The 19538-nt window shown below is 41.6% G+C and overlaps 2 protein-coding genes across 5 annotated transcripts in view; both read right to left on the bottom strand.

Moving 5' to 3' along the window:
• Window positions 1–11152, bottom strand: part of LOC120065617 (probable helicase with zinc finger domain) — a 60132-nt gene extending 48980 nt beyond the window's left edge. For 3 of the 4 annotated variants that reach the window (XM_039016677.1, XM_039016691.1, XM_039016682.1), the window contains exons 1-4: window positions 11111–11152; window positions 5193–5432; window positions 4523–4559; window positions 880–1004 (exon numbers count right to left, since the gene is read on the bottom strand). In XM_039016677.1, coding sequence (XP_038872605.1) covers window positions 880–1004; window positions 4523–4559; window positions 5193–5414 — 384 coding nt within the window. In that variant the 5' untranslated portion in view covers window positions 5415–5432; window positions 11111–11152. Of the gene's footprint in view, window positions 1–95; window positions 305–879; window positions 1005–4522; window positions 4560–5192; window positions 5433–11110 lie in introns of those variants that run through there. The other variant, XM_039016699.1, reaches the window with a different exon arrangement.
• Window positions 11153–11890: 738 nt separating this feature from the next.
• LOC120065606 (26S proteasome non-ATPase regulatory subunit 12-like) lies at window positions 11891–18410 on the bottom strand. Its single transcript, XM_039016668.1, has 11 exons — window positions 18191–18410; window positions 17485–17544; window positions 17213–17341; window positions 16741–16848; window positions 16461–16565; window positions 15506–15655; window positions 14959–15093; window positions 14586–14698; window positions 13948–14122; window positions 13613–13690; window positions 11891–12528 (listed from the first exon to the last, which is right to left on the bottom strand). The coding sequence occupies exons 1-11, from the start codon at window positions 18314–18316 to the stop codon at window positions 12319–12321; spliced, it is 1389 nt and encodes a 462-aa protein (XP_038872596.1). The 5' UTR covers window positions 18317–18410; the 3' UTR covers window positions 11891–12318.
• Window positions 18411–19538: the final 1128 nt, after the last annotated feature.

The following is a 19538-nucleotide window of genomic DNA, read 5'->3' as shown; positions in this document are numbered from 1 at the left end:
TTACCTGAATAACACATTTGTTTATCCCAAAACCAAATCTATTTACAGGCTGGTTAAAAAAGCGTAAATAAAAGTGCCGCTTATCATTCTTATACCTTCTGCAGTAGCATGGTTGTTTCTCCCTGGTTCCCGCCAACTTGAGAACAATAAACTGATTTCATATCTATGCTTTTTGGTTGCCAGATAAGACACCAGTGTTCAGGCTTCTCGTTTCAACGTTGAATGTTATCTGTTGTTGGGAGTTGAATTAACGGACAGTCTCCTCGTGTGATAGGAAAACGTGTTTCCTGACACCAGAATGCTGTCCATTCATTCAACTACACTTATGTCAAATCACACTGTCAAAATAAAATCACAAAATTGAAACGGTCAGTTCATCTGAAAAGTAATTAATATTTCGGCAATAAAAAAAAAAGTCAATTGAGATTTTCAACACTAATATTTGGCTATTTTCTGACATTTGCCCTCATGCAGACACTGGAGAATAACATAGCAACAAACCGTTAAAAGCATATCGATTCAACAGTCAACATGAACAACTCTGTGCTGAGAAAACTTGTTTCATAAAAAACCCAGAGGACATTTCCTGGAAAAGTCAAATAAACTAAAATGTTCCAGCTGCTCCCAGAGCTAAATGACTGTTTGTCTCCATAGATCAGTTATAGGAAAAAGGAGGTGAAGGGAGAAGAGGAAAGGTGAAGAGGAGGAAAATGAGAAAGAAGGCAGAAGGAGAAAGAGGGGGAGGTGGAAAAGGAGAAAAGGGAGTGGGGGAAAATAAGAGGGGGAAAGAGGAGGAGGTGATGAACTAGGAGGGTGAAAAAGATGAAGGTGTTGGAGAGGCAGAGTTAACAGTGGAGTAAGGCCGGGAGCCAGTCTTACCAGGGGCTCCCCAAACAGGGACTTGGAGAGGAGGCCGGCCACTTCGTGCAGGCTGCCGTCCACCAGCATGCAGCGCAGGCTGGCCTGAAACGACCCGTCTCCCTTGGCCAGCTCCTCGGCCAGAACTGCAATAAACACACACAGGACGACAGGGAACGTTACTGTGCATGTTTGCACGGCACTACATTGCATGGAACGTGTGCTCACTCCCATCACGTCGAACTGCATTCTCTCCACCCAAGTCACATGACATGGGCAAAACTGCTGAACTGAAGCAGGCATGGTGTGGTAAAGTCCTCCTACACAGGGCTATGACCACCAATGTTATTCTAACCGCTTGTCTTGACATGGGTACAGCAAGCTACTTAAGCAGGCATGGCATGGAGAACTCCCACTCATGGACACTCTTACCGACAGTTGTGGCTGCTTTTCATGATGTATTGTTGGCTCTACCTTCTTGCCCTTTGTGCTGTTGTCTGTGCCCAATAATGTTTGTACCATGTTTTGTGCTGCTACCATGTTGTGTTGCTACCATGCTGTCTTGTCATGTGTTGCTGCCTTGCCATGTTGTCTTAGGTCTCTCTTTATGTAGTGTTGTCTCTTGTCGTGATGTGTGTTTTGTCCTATATATAAATTGTATTTATTTTTAATCCCAGCCCCCGCAGGAAGCCTTTTGCCTTTTGGTAGGCCATCATTGTAAATAAGAATTTGTTCTTAGCTGACTTGCCGAGTTAAATAAAGGTACAATAAAATAAAACACAGCTATGAACGCAAATGTTATGCTAACCGCTTGTCTTGTAAGTTCTCTAACTTGAGCCTGAACCTTAGCGCTGACATTTACCCAAAACGTTGACACGTTTCTAACCCGAACATTTGTTAAGCATATCATCATGTCTGGAATGACTTTAATAGCAATGAAACTATCGGAGATGACAACAAATTGCCAATAAAAACAAAACGTAAGGTCTGTTGAGTAGAACTGTTATACTTATAGACTTGGATAGAGGGCATCTTTGCCGCAATGGCTCTGAGCAAATGACATTCAGGGCAATATCCATTTTAAAGTTTTTTTGTTGTTGTTGTTGATAGTTACAGTTGAATTCGGGAGTTTACATACACTTAGGTTGGAGTCATTAAAACTAGTTTTTGAACAACTCCAAAAATGTCTTGTTAAACTACAGTTTTGGCAAGTCGGTTAGGACATCTACTTTGTGCATGACACAAGTAATTTTTCCAACAATTGTTTACAGACAGATTATTTCACTGTGTCCAGTGGGTCAGAAGTTTACATACACTAAGTTGACTGTGTATTTACCTTTAAACAGCTTGGAAAATTCCAGAAAATGATGTCATGGCTTTAGAAACTTCTGATTGACTCAAATGAAGTCAATTAGTCAGGACGTCAGGACTACCGGGCATGATGACTCCTTGCTGTCCCCAGTCCACCTGGCCTTGCTGCTGTCCCAGTTTCAACTGTTCTGCATGCGGTTATGGAACCCCTACCTGTCCCAGACCTGCTGTTTTCAACTCTAAATTATCGGCTATGAAAAGCCAACTGACATTTATTCCTGATTATTATTTGACCATGCTTGTCATTTATGAACATTTTGAACATCTTGGCCATGTTCTGTTATAATCTCCACCCGGCACAGCCAGAAGAGGACTGGCCACCCCTCATAGCCTGGTTCCTCTCTAGGTTTCTTCCTAGGTTTTGGCCTTTCTAGGGAGTTTTTCCTAGCCACCGTGCTTCTACACCTGCATTGCTTGCTGTTTGGGGTTTTAGGCTGGGTTTCTGTACAGCACTTCGAGATATTAGCTGATGTACGAAGGGCTATATAAAATAAACTTGATTGATTGAATTAGCCTATCGAAGGTGAACCTGTGGATGTATTTCAAGGCCTACCTTCAAACTCAGTGCCTCTTTGCTTGACATCATGGGAAAATCAAAAGAAATCAGCCAAGACCTCAGAATAAAAATTGTAGACCTCCACAAGTCTGGTTCATCCTTGGGAGCAATTTCCAAACGCCTGAAGGTACCACGTTCAGCTGTACAAACAATAGTACGCAAGTATAAAAACCATGGGACCACGCAGCCGTCATACCGCTCAGGAAGGAGACGCGGTCTGTCTCCTAGAGATGAACGTACTTTGGTGCGAAAAGTGCAAATCAATCCCAGAACAGCAGCAAAGGACCTTGTGAAGATGCTGGAGGAAACAGGTACAAAAGTATCTATATCCACAGTAAAACGAGTCCTATATCGAATGAAAAGCCAGACTACAGTTTGCAACGGCACATGGGGACAAAGATCGTACTTTTTGGAGAAATGTCCTCTGGTCTGATGAAACAAAAATTGAACTGTTTGGCCGTAATGACCATCGTTATGTTTGGAGGGAAAAGGGGGAGGCTTGCAAGCCAAAGAACACCATCCCAACCGTGAAGCACGCAGGTGGCAGCGTCGTGTTGTGTGGGTGCTTTGCTGCAGGAGGGACTAGTGCACTTCACAAAGTAGATGGCATTATGAGGCAGGAAAATTATGTGGATATATTGAAGCAACATCAAGACATCAGTCAGGAAGTTTAAGCGTGATCGCAAATGGGTGTTCCAAATGGACAATGACCCCAAGCATATTTCCAAAGTTGTGGCAAAAAAGTCAAGGTATTGGAGTGGCCATCACAAAGCCCTGACCTCAATCCCATAGAAAATGTGTGGCCAGAACTGAAAAAGCGGGTGCGAGCAAGGAGGCCTACAAACCTGACTCAGTTACACCAGCTCTGTCAGGAGGAATAGGCCAAAATTCACCCAACTTATTGTGGGAAGCTTGTGGAAGGCTACCTGAAACGTTTGACCCAAGTTAAACAATTGAAAGGCAATGCTACCAAATACTAATTGAGTGCATGTAAACTTCTGACCCACTGGGAATGTGATGAAAGAAATAAAAGCTGAAATAAAGAATTCTCTCTACTATTATTCTGACATTTCACATTCTTAAAATAAAGTGGTGATCCTAAATGACCTAAGAGAGGGAATTTTTACCAGGTTTAAATGTCAGGAATTGTGAAAAACTGAGTTTAAATGTATTTGGCTAAGGTGTATGTAAACATCTGACTTCAACTGTACATATTGGGCTATTATTTGACGATATATCCTATCGTTTTAACAATATTTCAATACAAAATTTTGTACCTGCACCAAAACCGCAGGATTTTTTCCTTCATAGCTTGTTATCCATCTTTTTTTAAATAGGGAGCCAATTTGTTTTTAGCTCTTTTATTTCCTTAACGGATCAAAACTCGTTTTCTCATACTCTCTCTTCTCTCTGCAGCTGACATAGGCTTAGCAATATGTTTGGAACATCGAATCGCAATAAAATCATTGTATTCAATTCACAATACATAGAGAATCAAAATACATATAACTGCACCCAAATATTGTGATAACATCGTCTCATTAGGTCCCTGGCAATTCCCAGCCCGGATTTTAAAAGGGCGAAAGCCCGCCATGGCGTAGCCCATGCAAAAACAGGCTTCATGGCAAGTGCATCCTCTATCCAACTCTATAGTTGGTATATGACTGTGTAACCTGGGGATGGGACTTCAATACAATGGGTCATGTCCTCACTATGAGAAGTACTCCACCAACTCACCATGTTTGCAGTCTTCATCTGCTTGATCATAGTTTTTCTGGAGGCAGAAAGAAAACAAGTAAACAGACTAAGTCAAAGCAGCAGAATGACTGTCCTCATAAAGGAGGGTTTAATATGACAGAAGTCCTGACTGAGTCTTAGATAAGTGCCCAGAATGGATATCTTCGCTACTCAGAGCGGAGTCACTTGCAATATAATTATAGTACTTAAGTAGTCTCTATAATCGTGAGGCTTAAGTAGTGGGGTATAATTTTAGTGCTAGGAGATAACAGCACAGTGCAGTTTGCGGCAGAGAAATGAAAGGAGGCGGGACCTTTGTCGTTTTATCTGGTTCTCAGAAAACAAATCGAAGTCAAGATGGGCTTATGACACTTGAACACACATCAAATTCAAACATGTTGGTTAAGTCATAATGTGGAGGAATATGAGCAAAGAGTACTTCTTACTGGCTCGTCTTGCCTTACTTAGATGACTGCTTGTGCAAAACAGGCCACAATTTAGTTTTCCGTGTGAGAGAGAACTGGTGTGAGTGCGTTTGTATCAGTTAACTCGTGTGTGATGCGTGCACAAGTGCCATTTTTGTGTGGGTAGAGGTCAGGGGGCCATATGCCCACTGAGGGAGTGGGTACGGGCCGAAAGGTGTGCCTCCCGGGTCAGTCTCACGCCTCACCAGCTGTAGCAGGGCGGCTATCCTGTAGAGCAGGGCGCGGCTGCGGAGGGGGGTAACCGTGTCGTTGGGGGCGTTGGATGCGCGGGGTCCAGGGCTGGGAGGGGCCGGGGGGCCGAGGGCCAGCAGCACATCAGTGCAGTGGCTCACTGCCGCCTCGTACTCCCGCCTGGCTAACGATCCGCTGGCTTCTTCACATGACTTCTCCGCTCTCCTGTCCGCCATGACTCAGGGACAGAATGTCTGGAGAGAGGGAGGAGAGAGAAAAAGGGGGTTTAAGTCACACCTAGACACTAATCGTGGGTCAGTTTAGCATTTTCCCCACTAATGATAATCGCTGATTCTAGATCTGTACCTAGTGGAAACTTCACCCCGGAGTGAGAGACAGGGGGAGATAGGGGGGCAATGCTATTTCTGTGATGGGGTACTTGGGGTAGTGGACTGGTAGGTCTATTTGTAGACACTTGTTTTGACGAGTTGAAATATCTTGGAATCCAACTGTTGGTTCATAGACCTATATTCTCCTCACAGAGCTAAAAATAAGTAGTCATGTGTGGCACTACAAACCTAAGTTAGTCCTACTGGCGGTATATCGTATTTGGAAATAGCCAAGTGGTGTTTTTTCAATACCGTTAAAACATTTTCTTTTGAGTTTTTTTATTATACATTTGAATATTTGTAGCTACTTTTTAAATGAATACCTGCAGTCAACTTGTGGAATACGTTAGGAGATAAAGATCGCATTCTTCATTTCACCCGTCACAATTTTTCATTATGAAGCTTACTGGTAGTCCCCAGTCACATGGTGTTTGTTTACAAACACACAAAGAGAGAGACCAGAGCCTTGTAAGTCAATCTGTTCTGCAGCATGCGCCAGGTGATCTAATTACAGTATGGAATTCACAACTAAATGTTTGCCAGCTCGATATCTTATAACTATTAGGTTAACTGTGCTAAATGCTCTGCAGTTCTGCATTTGGTTTGCTAATTTAGTGGTTAGCTTCTTCCTAAATCATGCTTCTCTTGGTAACAGCAGAGAATCCGCTTCTGGATCAAGAGTCTCTAATATTTGTTTTGTGCAGCAAACTGAGTAGCATTTTTTAGTTCCTTGTAATAAAGATGAGCTGGGATGTCTGTCCTGCAAAGTTTAGGTCAGAGACTGTATAAAATGTTAGCAATGTACTTGTTTGTATTGCTAACCTTCGGATTAGAGAGGCTCAGTGGGGTTTGAAAATGTGTGTCCACCGGTATTACCGAATATCCCGGGATGGCACAAGATCGGTATAAAGGTATGACAATCTTTAGCTGTCCCGGACAAGTTGGAGATCAGAGACAAAATCCCCATGTCGTTGGCTACTTGCGGTGGTCACTGACGCTCGTTTAATGTGAGCAGGTCAGAGATGCAATCTGAGGGCTACCCATCCTGTCTTTGAGCAGTCCCATACATCCCAATATTTTCAAACATGTTTGACAAAATCTGCAACGCTCTTGTAATGTGAGACGTGCAACGCCACTGCGACAGGTAGCCTAGTGGTTAGAGCGTTGGGCCAGTAACCGAAAGGTTGGCAGATCGAATCCCCGAGCTGACAAGGTAAAAATCTGTCGTTCTGCCCCTGAACAAGGCAGTTAACAACCCACTGTTCCTAGGCCGTCATTGTAAATAAGAATTTGTTCTTAACTGACTTGCCTAGTTAAATAAAGGTTACATAAAAATCAATAAAATAATGGTGAATAGCAATAGCCAATGAGAAGTCGCCAGAGAAGTAGCCAGTGAGATGACGTTGTTTGGCATCAACCAGAATGTGTAGACTTTCTAGCAGGAGCGATGACTACTAGTACGCATTTAAACTTGCCTTTCACCAAAGTGTCAAATCGTTACTGTTCTGAAGTTCACAACCAATGATATTCAAATCAAAATGTTGGCTAGATATAGTTCAACTCCGTATGGCAAGGGCGAATGTCTGACTGAAAACGGTTGAGGCTGCTTTGAGCCACAGCTCGTTCTAGCTAAGTTTACAATCTAATCACATTGTTTTTCGCAAAACAACGTGGTATCGAGAATCCTTACGACCAACTGAAGAATCTTGTACAGTGTGGCTCTTGTCTGTGCCACATGGTTTAGGGTGCGCACCACTACGTTGGCAAGACAAAAAGCTACAGGAAAGACTGTTGTTTAACGTGAGGCTCAGCGATGTTAGGATTTTGAAAGTGGCGGGTTTAGGGTACACCCGGCATTGCACAGGTGGTGTGCACTATTTACAATGCCACAGCATTCTAGGCCATGTACTCTTAATGTCAAAGTGGCAACAATTTTGTAAGTGATTAAAAGTTTAGGGTTTTCAAATATAGTATTCAAATATTTTAACTATCCCACAGCTAGCACACCTGATTCAACTTGTCAACTAATCATCAAGCCTTTGAAAAGGTCAATCAGGTGAACTGGTTCAGGGCTACAACAAAATTGTGACCCGTCTGGGGGTCCATGAGGAGAGATCTGAAAACTAGTCTACTCGGCTAAAAAGCAACTGATCTTTTTTATTTTATTCAACCTTTATTTAACTAGGCAAGTGAGTTAAGAACAGATTCTAATTTACAATGACGGCCTAGGAACAGCCAAACAGTAACGTGGACGAAGCTGGGCAAATTGTGCGCCGCCCTATGGGACTCCCAATCACGGACGGTTGTGATACAGCCTGGAATATGGTCAGAGAGAAAGCGCTATGTGGGGTTCCCTAAAGCAAGAACCATATCCTCTTTTGATGTCATCACAAATGTGATGAGGACGAGCAGTACTTCCTCTGTGGCAGTAGGTCTATATATAGGCTTAGTTGTTGACCAAGGCATTTTACTACAGTTGACTCAATAATAAAAGCGCAAGTCATATCACAAGCTTGTTTTTCATAGTAACATATAGGCGCCAAAAAGGCCCCGCGGCCAACGCCACTTCAGTTATCCATTGGCGGCGTCGAACCACAATTGAATGGTTAGCAAAGGAAGGACCCATCAAGGGCACTTAATCAATAGAAGAAATGTGTGCAGTTGCGGCATTAGGTATTACTGTATGCTGTCTACAGGTGACACTGGAGTATTTCTACACCTAATAAGCCTAGGCTATATGCACACAGGCAACAGAGGCATTGAGAGGTCTACACTTGCCTGCGCAAAAATGTACCCTAAATCAATTCCAAAATAGCCTGCGTGTATAGCCTGCACGCTATGCTGTCTACCGGTGACACTGGAGTATTTCTGAACCTAATAGGCCTATATGCACAACTACAGGCAATCAGGACAGTCGAGTTCACTACCGGACACTTGCGGCTGTTAAAACTTGTGGTGGTGTCTGTCCTCTGCAGAGAGTGTGGTGTCCTATAGCGTTATTCACAGCACAGAGCTGAGCCTGGCCATGGCGCCCAAGTATTCAAGGGATACAGTGTCACTAATAGAAATACACGCCACCCTCCCGCAACAGAGTGAAATGACAAATAGCTGGAGGGGAGAAGGGGGCCACTAGCTGATGGGCAACAATCTGTTTACATGCACGTTAGGCAATGCCAGACATTGGGAGGAACATGGAGAGGCTTAAAATTAAACCTGACATGCAGTGTCTGTGGTGAGCGGTCGTCCCTGTTTGAGATAGCCTCTGCTTTGACTAAAAACAGAAAAGGCCTCCGGGCCCAAGGAGCCACTTATAACAAATGCCCTATTTCTCCGTATCGGGGTTCGATATGGTTCTTTCATAGTGAAACAACACACTACGCCACAGCAGTTATATCTAAGGCCAATAGCCTATTACACACCACCTCTACTTTAGCAGAAGTCGGGCTAGTCTTTGTTAATGACCATCATTGACTGAGTCAGCTCTCAGTGTAGAGTGTCCAATCAAAAACACATATTTTGACCAATGGGTAAAATATTTCTTTATTTATTCAAATGGTCCAAACCTCCGGTCTCTATCGTAATCCGTTCAAATGTTATTGGAGTTTTAACCCTTGTGTATCCTAGGGTGACTAAAAATCTATGGAGGCCAGAGGGAAAAAAAGTGGTAAAATAGAATTGCATTGCATCAGCTAGGCTGGATGCTGTGCGAGAATTAAGGCAAACTGACAGGCTCACCATTGAACTTGTCATCTTTCTTCTTGAATCCGGAGGACATAAGACAAAAGAGGCAAGATCGATATCGAATTTTCTGACTTGTTGGAAAGGTTACTGATATGTTAGAGAAAGACCAACTGAACAACTCAGAACATGAAGAATCAGATTTGTCTTGGCAAAATGTATTTTATAGCATAATGAAGCACGTTTTTACCCACTCTGGGCAAAGTGGGTGGTCACCCCACTCGGTGTCTTATGTAGAGTTTCCACAGAGTGAATCACATTTCAATTCCCTCACGTTGACCAAGATGTGTATAAGCTAGGTTACTTAGTTAGGCTATGTTTTAGTCATTCCATAGTACCAGCCTAAACCAACACACAGGCCACCCCCAGAATTAGTGTGTAATATTATATTTTAAGGAATACCTCAGATAAGGCCAAGGTTCAGAGGCAGGTTACCAGAGCATTCAAAGCATGTTAGGAAATGCTACAACTACTGTCGTGGAAATATCCCTCACAGTACGTTGGAACACCTCATGCAAATACAGTGTCTGATGACCAAAATATAAGTCTATTAGCGTTAACTTGTTTTGTATTATGGATCGGTCAATATACAAGAAATTGAGACAACCAAAGACATGACATGAGCATGCTATGGCAGTTAAGAGCAAAATGACAACCATGTGGCATGCAAGTAATGGCCAGAAGTGGTATGAATGATACTTTTACTGTAAAATGAAACTTCTAATTTCAAATAAAGATGAATGAAGGGGCGACATTAATACAAGGTAAAAGTAGTCTCATCAGCGGTAGTCTACTACCACCTTGGATATGTAGGCTATGTTAGCTAGCTAGTTACTACATCTATGGTTTAGCTGATGCTTACCTAACGGCAAGTTTGATCAAAACACATGGCCCTATTCGGCATGATCGCTCCAAAAAAGGGCACTCCTATAGACTAATACAAATATAAAACAGTCTATTTTGAGATTCCGGGTCAGTTAATAATAGATGTACCATGTCTGTTGGCAAGCCACTAACGTTAGCTTGTTACTTGTCCATCATAGGTATTAGCTAAAACAACACGGTAGGAACACCGCTAACTGTGGCTGGCTTCGCGTTCGTTCGCATCATGTTTGGTGGGACCACGGTGAAATAGTCGTATGGCGCGATCTAGCTAGTTGGCTCACATTAGCTTGTATTAAGGCATTAAGCTTTCAGATTGCGACGTATCGGTGTGCAACGACATGCTTAAATATCGGAGTTATTTGAACCATGGAAATGTATTGCTTCTAACTTTAAAAACAAATTTATGAGATTGGCAAAACATGTTGCTAGCTAGGAGGGCTAGCAATAATTGTGATAGACTCAAGACTCACTGAGCGATGGTAGCCAATACCATTGCATTGGCAAAACATTTACAACATTACGAGAATAAACATAAAAAAGTTCCATAATTATTGACGCTGAATTCATCATGAGTACATAGTGAGAAAATGCACAGTTTGTAAGTCAGCCAAAATAGGGCCCATCGCTTTGGTTTAGGCACCAAGCTAGCTTGCTAAAGCTAACTGCCTGGCTAGCAAGCTGACCAAAACGTATGCAGAATGGATTCACACCTAGCGCGCTATCGTTAGCGATATTGCCCGGGCCTGTAATTTTGGCTCGGTTTTCAGACGTATAGAAGTGAATTGACATTATATTGTGGTCTCGGCATGAATGTTATACCTTCATTACTCTCAGAATGTGTTACAGACAGGAGTCAAGTCGGTGTCCTTGCCTCTGAAAAAGACAACTGAAAGGACTGAAAATGGGAAGTCTACACTTACCTAGCTTTACTTTCTACGCCATCTTGGATCCACTTATCAACCTATCGCAAAGGATAGTGGGATGTAGCTCATCTGAAGGTTGAGGGGATTTGGGTCTTCTTGGTGTAGGTTGGGGTTTGACGATTGTGGATTTCGAACCAAGTCATATAGCAGTCTTTATAGCAAGTCATTACACCAGTTTTCATATATTTCCCTAGATAATTGCACAAACCGGTTTCCAGTGTTTGCCTAGCTGAGCACTGTCAATTACATAAACAATACATTCTGTGGAGTATTTTGTCCACTATATGTGGACAATTTTCAGAGATATTTTGACCTATAGATGATTTGGATAATTAAAACAATGGAAAGGTAATGTTTAATCATACATTACTACATTTAAATTTTATTTCTACATAATATCTCAATGCCTTTACTTTTGAATAACTGCTGTATTTCTATTTTCATGTGGATATAACTACACAGTAAGGTAGAAACATTCAGCATCTTGCATAAACTCACTAAATAAGCCTTGATTTAGTGTCAGCTGTGTGTGCTGTAACATTTACAGTCATCACTAGATGGCTACAGAGGATCCAGAACCTTTCAAACCAACAACAAAAAGCTGCATCTGTCAGGTTTGGACTTCACAGCTTTTAAATAAGTATTCTTAACTTGATCTGACAACAGTTATATACAACTCTGTAATAACCAAATTTGTTACAAAACTCAAAATAATATCCATTATGCAAGGTGAGAATAGTTTGTTTACATTGCGAAGTAGACATAAAAAGACATCAAGAACTTACAGTAAATGTTTTAATACAGCAAGTTGCACACAAATGCTCTAACACTAAATCCCTTATGACGGTTACATGAAAAAGAGAGTTGGAACAGGAGAGAAAACATTAACAGTGTATGCCCCTCTGTGGTCTAGGTTCTAGAACAAAGTACATGCCCAAATTGTAGTAGATAAAATTGGGAGACCACTCTAAACAATGTAATTTGTATTACATCAGTGGGACAAGAGATGGTAACAACATATGGCCGTAAGACTTCTTTATTGTAAATGCTTCAACTTTGCTGACCGTAAGAAACAAAAAAGGTATGTGGTGTGGTATTTGTTATTTCAAAAATTGGAGTAGTTGACATTGGAATAACGGTTCATTCATCAATATAAATTCAGAAGAACATTTTATTTTTTATGAAAACAATGCACTCGATCCTCATCACTGCAGGTTGTGTATCATCTCCTCTTTGGCGATGAGATGTGTGGTTTTGTTGACCAGGGACATGAGGGAGTTCAGTTTGTGGGACCAGTCGTTGAGCAGGTCGTTGGGGTCCTTCGGCCTCTGGAAGTTGATGATGCCAGCTAGCCTGTCCACCTTGGCGTAGATGGTCTTGTTCACCACCAGGTTGGAGAGGAACTCCTCAGACTCCTGCAAGAGATAGAGATGCTAGAACCTGTGTCTTCAAAAACCATCAATAACTAATCACATATTTCATTTAGGCTACTATAGTACATCTATAGATAACTCAACAACAAAAAAATCTGCTTTTCACTCTTCAAAATCAAGTTGAGAATATATGGATTGAGTTCAACTGTAGACCACTCTGCGAAAATTACGTTGCCACAAGGAGCACCGCATATATTGCAATGAGCGAGATGCAAGACGTCGCTCTCGCACAGTATCTGCGCATGAGCACGGGTTCGTTTCACACCGTTACAGCAACGGGACCAAAACAGCGGAGAAGTTTAGCCTTGCACTTAAACGCTCTTAGTTGTTGCGGAAATTGACCCACTATGCTGTTTACTTTATACATTACATCATATCTCTAAGTCTACCTTCGATTTGACCTTTAAGGTACGAACAATTCTAGTATTTTATTAGGTTCCCCATTAGCTACTGCTAAAGCAGCAGCTACTCTTCCTGGGGTCCAGACAAAACATAAAACATTACATAATACATAACATTAGTAGACAAATACAGCACAAGGACAGAACTACGTATATTTAAAATAAGAATACAGGTTTTCATACATTCCTTTGCTCTACCGTTATAATTGCATTGTCTAAGCCGGTTCTGGCTTCCTAATCTCACAGCGCCAGTTGTTCTGTAAACACCAGAGATAATCCCACAACGTCAGGAACCATCCGTGTCCTTGGTTCTTGCATAAGCTTTTCGTTGGACGGTGTATCCCGTACATACGACTAACAAAACTTGAAACTTGACGTCAACACTGTGCATAGTCATGCGATTCATAGATGCTATTGAATGCAAGTGCAACACACGAAAACGGAAATGCAACAATCGTGCGGAGTTTCACCGAAGTCGTTAACTCCTGTTCAGTTCCCCTGACGTGAACAGAGACGCATCATACAGAGCGGCACAGAAGTTTCAACCTTATTTTGGAGGGAAAACTATCCCTTTAAGGCCGCATTTATTAGGGTTAAGGACCAGTAAGTATTCCATCCCCTGACAAAAATGTAACAGATGTAAAGAGTAGATTGGTGGTGCTTACGTCAATGGAGAGGTCCAGGAGGCCAGCCATCCTCTTCATTGTGATCCTTGTGTAATATTTAGCCATAATTCTTATATTCTAAAGAAGAGATTAAGAAAAACACAAAAATAAGCAACGGTGGAACATAACATAGTTGGAATCAAAAATACCAATTACATGAAAGTATTCTAGATGGGAAAGGGATGTTTCCAGATCCTTTTCAGCAACTATGTTCCAACGAAAGACAGCTTTGTGATGCCACCACCGACCCTTGGCTAAAACAAAGTATCCCACTAAAGTAATTGTGATATTCTATCTGTAGATATTCCATGAAAGCAGTTCCGTAAACTACTTACGTGCTCCACCACTCTATTCTTGAGGTCCTTCCACCTCTTCTCGCCCTCCTCTGAGCAGTTGAATACGTCGGTGGCCGGGCTATCGGGGGAGCCCTCCCTCAGCTCCTTCCCATAATTCTCCACCAGGGAGCCCCAACGCATTAGCTCCATGGTGGTGAACTGCTTCAGGAGGTCCCTTGAGGGGGAGGTAAAAGGGAAACCAGGATGAGACGAACCACAGCACGGCAATAGCGCCACCTCACAATATGAAGTTGAGGCACCAGAGTTTAGCCTAGGTTTCACCTTACCACAAAGATCAAGCATATGCTTTTGGTAGCTTAGCTAGGTTTCACCCCTGGGAATTGGCTAGGTTATATGGTACCTTGGTGAATATATAGTTAATTACTGTGTTACAGAATTGGATGATGTGCTAGGGTGATGGGGAATATTGTGAAACAATATTGAATGCTAAGATTTTCACGAATGAATCATCTCGAGGTTACATTGTTCCGATGAGGAATATTTGGGAATTGCTGATGAGAAATAATGTGTTATACCATTGAAGATTGTAAGGAATGAACCATTGAGGCTAGATTACATTCTTGGTATTTGAGGGGAGAAACGAAAGCACCGGAATATAATGTGATTGAATGTCTCACTTGTATTTGGGTATTTCTTCCAATTTCTTGTCTTCGTTGATTCTATGCACCAGGTCTGACTGTTCGTTGTCGTAGGGAGCCAGTATCACATACAGAACAACACTTTTCAGGGCCTGGAACAGGAAAGAACATTAGCGTTGTATTGTTATGTATTTTAAAGGTGCAATCTGTAACATCTTAGTTCCCTGTGAAAGCAGACCCAATCTTAGTTCTATTTACACCAATCAGTGTGCAGTACACTCGTTAAGACCCCTCTCCAACTAAGTCCTGCTGCCAGAGCAATATTTTTCTCAGAAACAAAATGTACAGCTTGTGCCTTTAAAAAGGCATCAAATCATATCAAAAGACTTTCATCCTGATGCCTAAAACTTACCTGTTGCCATTTGGAGCTATCCTCCAGAATGCAGGGGGTATCATAGATGGCACGGTAGTGTTTGCAGATGGACAAGTAGGATCCCTCGTGCTGGTCTACTTGGATCATCAGATTGTAGTACTTCAGCTTAGACTCCTAAGGAAAAATAATGACGTAAATGGTTAATAATATTGCAGCTTGTATGTTTCTTCACCGGGAGCAGCGTAGACAGCCAAAACGAACAGTCATTTTTTCCAAACAGACAAAAATAAAATCTGATTTCAATATTTTGCAGGAAATAAATATTGTTTTCTGTAGAAAACTGTTCCGAAATAGGAAACAAAAGTGAACGTTTTGATTGGAACATTGAACGTTTAGGTAGTTCCACCTCCCCCTTATAGACAAAACCATAGTTGCGGCTCAAATGGCACCCTATTCCCTACATAGACCCCTATGGGTCCTGGTCAAAAGTAGTGTACTATATAGAGAATAGGGTGCCATTTGGGAGGGAGGCTATATCATAACACCCAGCCTGAATAAATTATTTGGCTTTCCTCTCTTCTCTCACCTCAGTGCCATCCTCTGTAAAGAACTTGGTGTTGATCTTCTTGCTGATGATCTGGGTGCGGATGTAGTCCTTGACAGCGATGCACAGTCTCATTTGCTCCAGGATGAACTCCACCTTCTCTTTCTTCTCCATGGAGCCGTATGTCTCCACCTGTAGAGTGAAAGAGTGCATGTTGTGAGAGGCAGAGTTATACTCTAGCCCTGGGTCACGTTCATTAGGGCACATCGTAGCAAAACGTTTCTCATAATACCACTCCCATTTTGTGCCTACTGAACACAGCCCAGCTGTGCTACATCACAGCCTGGACCGGAAGAAGAATGGTTTGTGAACAACTGTTGTAGTGGTTCTGCCCTCAATAAGGACATACTGATGGAGTGTGCAACACTTTACAGACACTAGATTTTATTTTAGATTAATTATGGTGTCTCAGTCAAGTTTCACAGAAATTATTAAAGGGAAATCTCACCGTTTTTCAACTTCATATTCATCATCTCCAGCACCACCTCAACATATGTGAAAATGGCACGTTTCTATGTTTTGCAGTAAAAAGAGAGGGGAAGATAAGTGTTTCTAATGACATCATCCACCAATTAGTATGCAATGCCGACTCATAATTGGTTAAAAAAAAGATATTAAAAAATCCCATGATGCACACCGATATCATTGGAAACACTTTTCTTCTTCTTCTCTCTTTTTTACAACAAAACATAGAAACACACTACGTTCACATATGTTGATGTTGGGGTGGTGCTGGAGATGAATATGAAGTTGATTTATTTATTTCCTTTTATTTGATGTGAAGGGGATTTGGCCACCAGTTTGAGTTCTGCTCATGTCTGAAGATTCAGTCCAGTAAGTCAAATAGCTTCGATCAACATGGATGGTTGAAACCTCTTACCTCTAGTCTATAAGAAATTGTGAAAACTGCCAAGGAATGTCAGCGAAAGCCCCTTACCTGCAGCTCTTGGAGGATTGCTGCGGCCTCTTTGACCTCGCCATGCTGCTCCTTGATGTTTGCCAATGTTTTTGTCAGCCTGGCCCGCTCAATCTCCACATAGATCTGAGTGAGGGAAACAAAGTCATTAGCGCATTTGAATTGAATGGAGACATGACTTGGACCCACAAAAGTAAAATATTTTGTTTTATGCCATCTGAATATGCATGATTGGTGGTATCATCTTAATGTCATTTTAGGATGATCCAAGTAATCAGAGAAAGTTAATGACACCACGTACCTTTCCAGCGGTCACTGTGCGTAGTGTGTCAATGAGTCTCAGCTTAATGGTCAGGTCGGTCACGGTATCTACATACTTGTAACATTCTTGCACCATCTTAGCAACAGCCTGAGAAGAGAGAAACATAGCAAAAGAGAAGGTTATATATATATCGAAAGAGATAACATCAGGCAACACTACTTTTGGTGTTGGAACACATAAAAGGACATGAAGAAAACATTGCTTTAATGGTAAAGCACCTTTCTTAACCTACTGGTGCATACCTGGGGTGTATTCACAATAAACCAAACGTTAGCAACAGAACGAAACAGGGAGGGACCTACATTAATTTGGCCAATAGAAATGGTTGATGCGTTGCAAGACGTTTTCTGTTGCAAAACGTTTTGCAACTGCGTGCACTAATGAATACACCCCAGCCTCAATGTTTTACCTTCTCTTAGTATCCCTTCAAAGAAGGAGCCCCAAGTCTCACCCCTTTGAGCTGACTCCTCCTTTTAGAGAGCAGCATGATGTTTTCATTCAGGGCGTCCATGTCCTTCGCTTCATAGCACATCTGCACAACGGCCACCAGGATTCTGGAGGTTGACACCATGTCAGAAGCCTGTGTAGATGGATAGAAAGAGGACAATGTTACTCACAAAGATAGCTATGTGATTAGTCAGAGGAGTACGATCATAGAGATTATAGTTTAATCTCAATGGGTATGATGTTTAATTAGAAATACATTTATGAATTCATGCTCACCGTTCTTGTTTGCTTCTCCAGCGACAAGAGGCTTTCAACGGCCTCCTGCAGCCTACCTTCCTAAAAGAGCAGGAGATACATCTTAAAGTCAGGACAAATGACAGACAATCGTTACAAAGATCCATTGAATGACTACACATGATCAAATTACGAGACAGATGACCAAAAATACTCATTAAAACTGTATCATCCATAACGTTGTTGATGATCAGAGTCTGATTTGAGAAAGCCAAAGATGTCAACAACACATTTCTGTCAGCTTTGACACATGATTAAAACGGAAACTTCACTAGCTAACGTTAGAAATACACTGACGTTACAGCTAAAGTAAAGGGGTCTAAGAAAAACAATAACTGTGGTACCTACGTTAGTAGTTGGTTGATAAATTATTCAAAATCCGACAAACGACCAACCATCTGGTTAGCATAACATAACACCAAGAGCTACTGTATTAGTAGTCTGTAGGTAGCTAAAGAAGCTACCTGACGAAAACAATTACCGTAACTAACTAAATAACTAATCAAGATATATAACTTACCTAACAAGTAAACCGACTCAATACTTGTGATACTTTGTTATAATACAGCCGCAATGTTGCCTATTATGAAAAACAACTTTATTTGCGAACAAGTTAGCTAGCCATTTTGCTAACATTCGTGATGCACCATGACTCAGCCAGCGCTGGCCTCATTCGTACTCAACTTACTTTTGCCATTTTGGCACACTCCGGTACACGTGTATCTACAGTTGAACTGTAGTCAATCTCCATCTTCACAAGCTTGCCATCTGATCTTTCTGATCGCTCCACCTCTGCAGACATGTTTTCCGACATCGTAAGTTGAATACTACGGCGAATTGACAAGTGAAATTTCTGCTAAGTGCTAAGTGCTGCTAGGCCGCTGCTGTTGTGTCTAAACTACAGGAAGTGGAGGAAAACCGGCCAATCACAATGAACTGCAAAGGCCACCTAGGCTGCCAGAAGGACCCAGAGAAGGACCATAAAACATAATTGTTATTTGTGTCAGGCGTTTTGACAGTCAAGCCTTAGTTATTCACAAAGCATCTCTCTCTCAACTTAACCTTTTCAGCTGCTCTCACTAATATTGTTTAATCTTTTTCCCATTAATAGGTTGTTGATGGGGGAAAACTGTGCTCAGAGTGAAACGTTATAATTTACAGAATTATTTTCTAGATTATTCTGGTATCTTTTTTTAAGTATTAAAATAGTGGACCACAAACAAAAAGACCCCTGTCTCTGTGAAGGAGGGATTTTAAGAAAAGTGAATGTAAACCCAATTGTGTTAGAAATGGTCTAATTGACGATGATGATGATGATGATGTAGTCTCGAGGCCATCCTTCCAAATCTCATCTCATTGACTCAACCATCAAAGTTTCAAGACAGTTGTGCACTATTGGTGATAGAGTACCATTTCAGACACAGACAGTCCTGTTTTAAAAACATTGAGGAAGAGATAGTGAGGAATGTGTTTTCTTTGCAAATGGCTTACACCCATGGTGGAATGAGAATATTTCCCCGCCTGCCCAGGGAAAAACTCTCTATGCACTTTGAGATTATTCTGTATAATGAAAAGCGCTTTACAAATGTCATGAATTATTATTATTATTAAACCAACTGGATAGAGAGAACCCTGTCTCAGGAAGTCTATCATATTGTGGTATGATTCTGAAAAGTACTGCCCACTTTCACAATATTGACACAATGTTGTGAATAATTCACACTAAATTAATATATTTATTAAGTTCCTTTCCTGAGCTTGAAATGTGAACACCACTTATAGTGCCTTGAGAAAGTATTCATACCACTTGACTTATTCCACATTTTGTTGTGTTACAGCCTCAATTCAAAATGGATTAAATATATTATTTAATACCCCATATTTGTTTTATCCTTTATTTAACTACACTGAGCCAATTGTGCACTGCCCAATCACAGCCAGTTGTGATACAGCCTGGAGTTGAACCCGGGTCCATAGTGATGCCTCTAGCACTGAGATATGGTGTCTTAAACCCCTGCACCACTCAGGAGCCCACT

The sequence above is a fragment of the Salvelinus namaycush genome, chromosome 2 (genome assembly GCF_016432855.1).
Source record: "Salvelinus namaycush isolate Seneca chromosome 2, SaNama_1.0, whole genome shotgun sequence".
Classification (NCBI taxonomy): domain Eukaryota; kingdom Metazoa; phylum Chordata; class Actinopteri; order Salmoniformes; family Salmonidae; genus Salvelinus; species Salvelinus namaycush.
The sequence above is the reverse complement of the archived record's forward strand: the minus strand, read 5'-3'. Positions and strand labels throughout refer to the sequence as shown.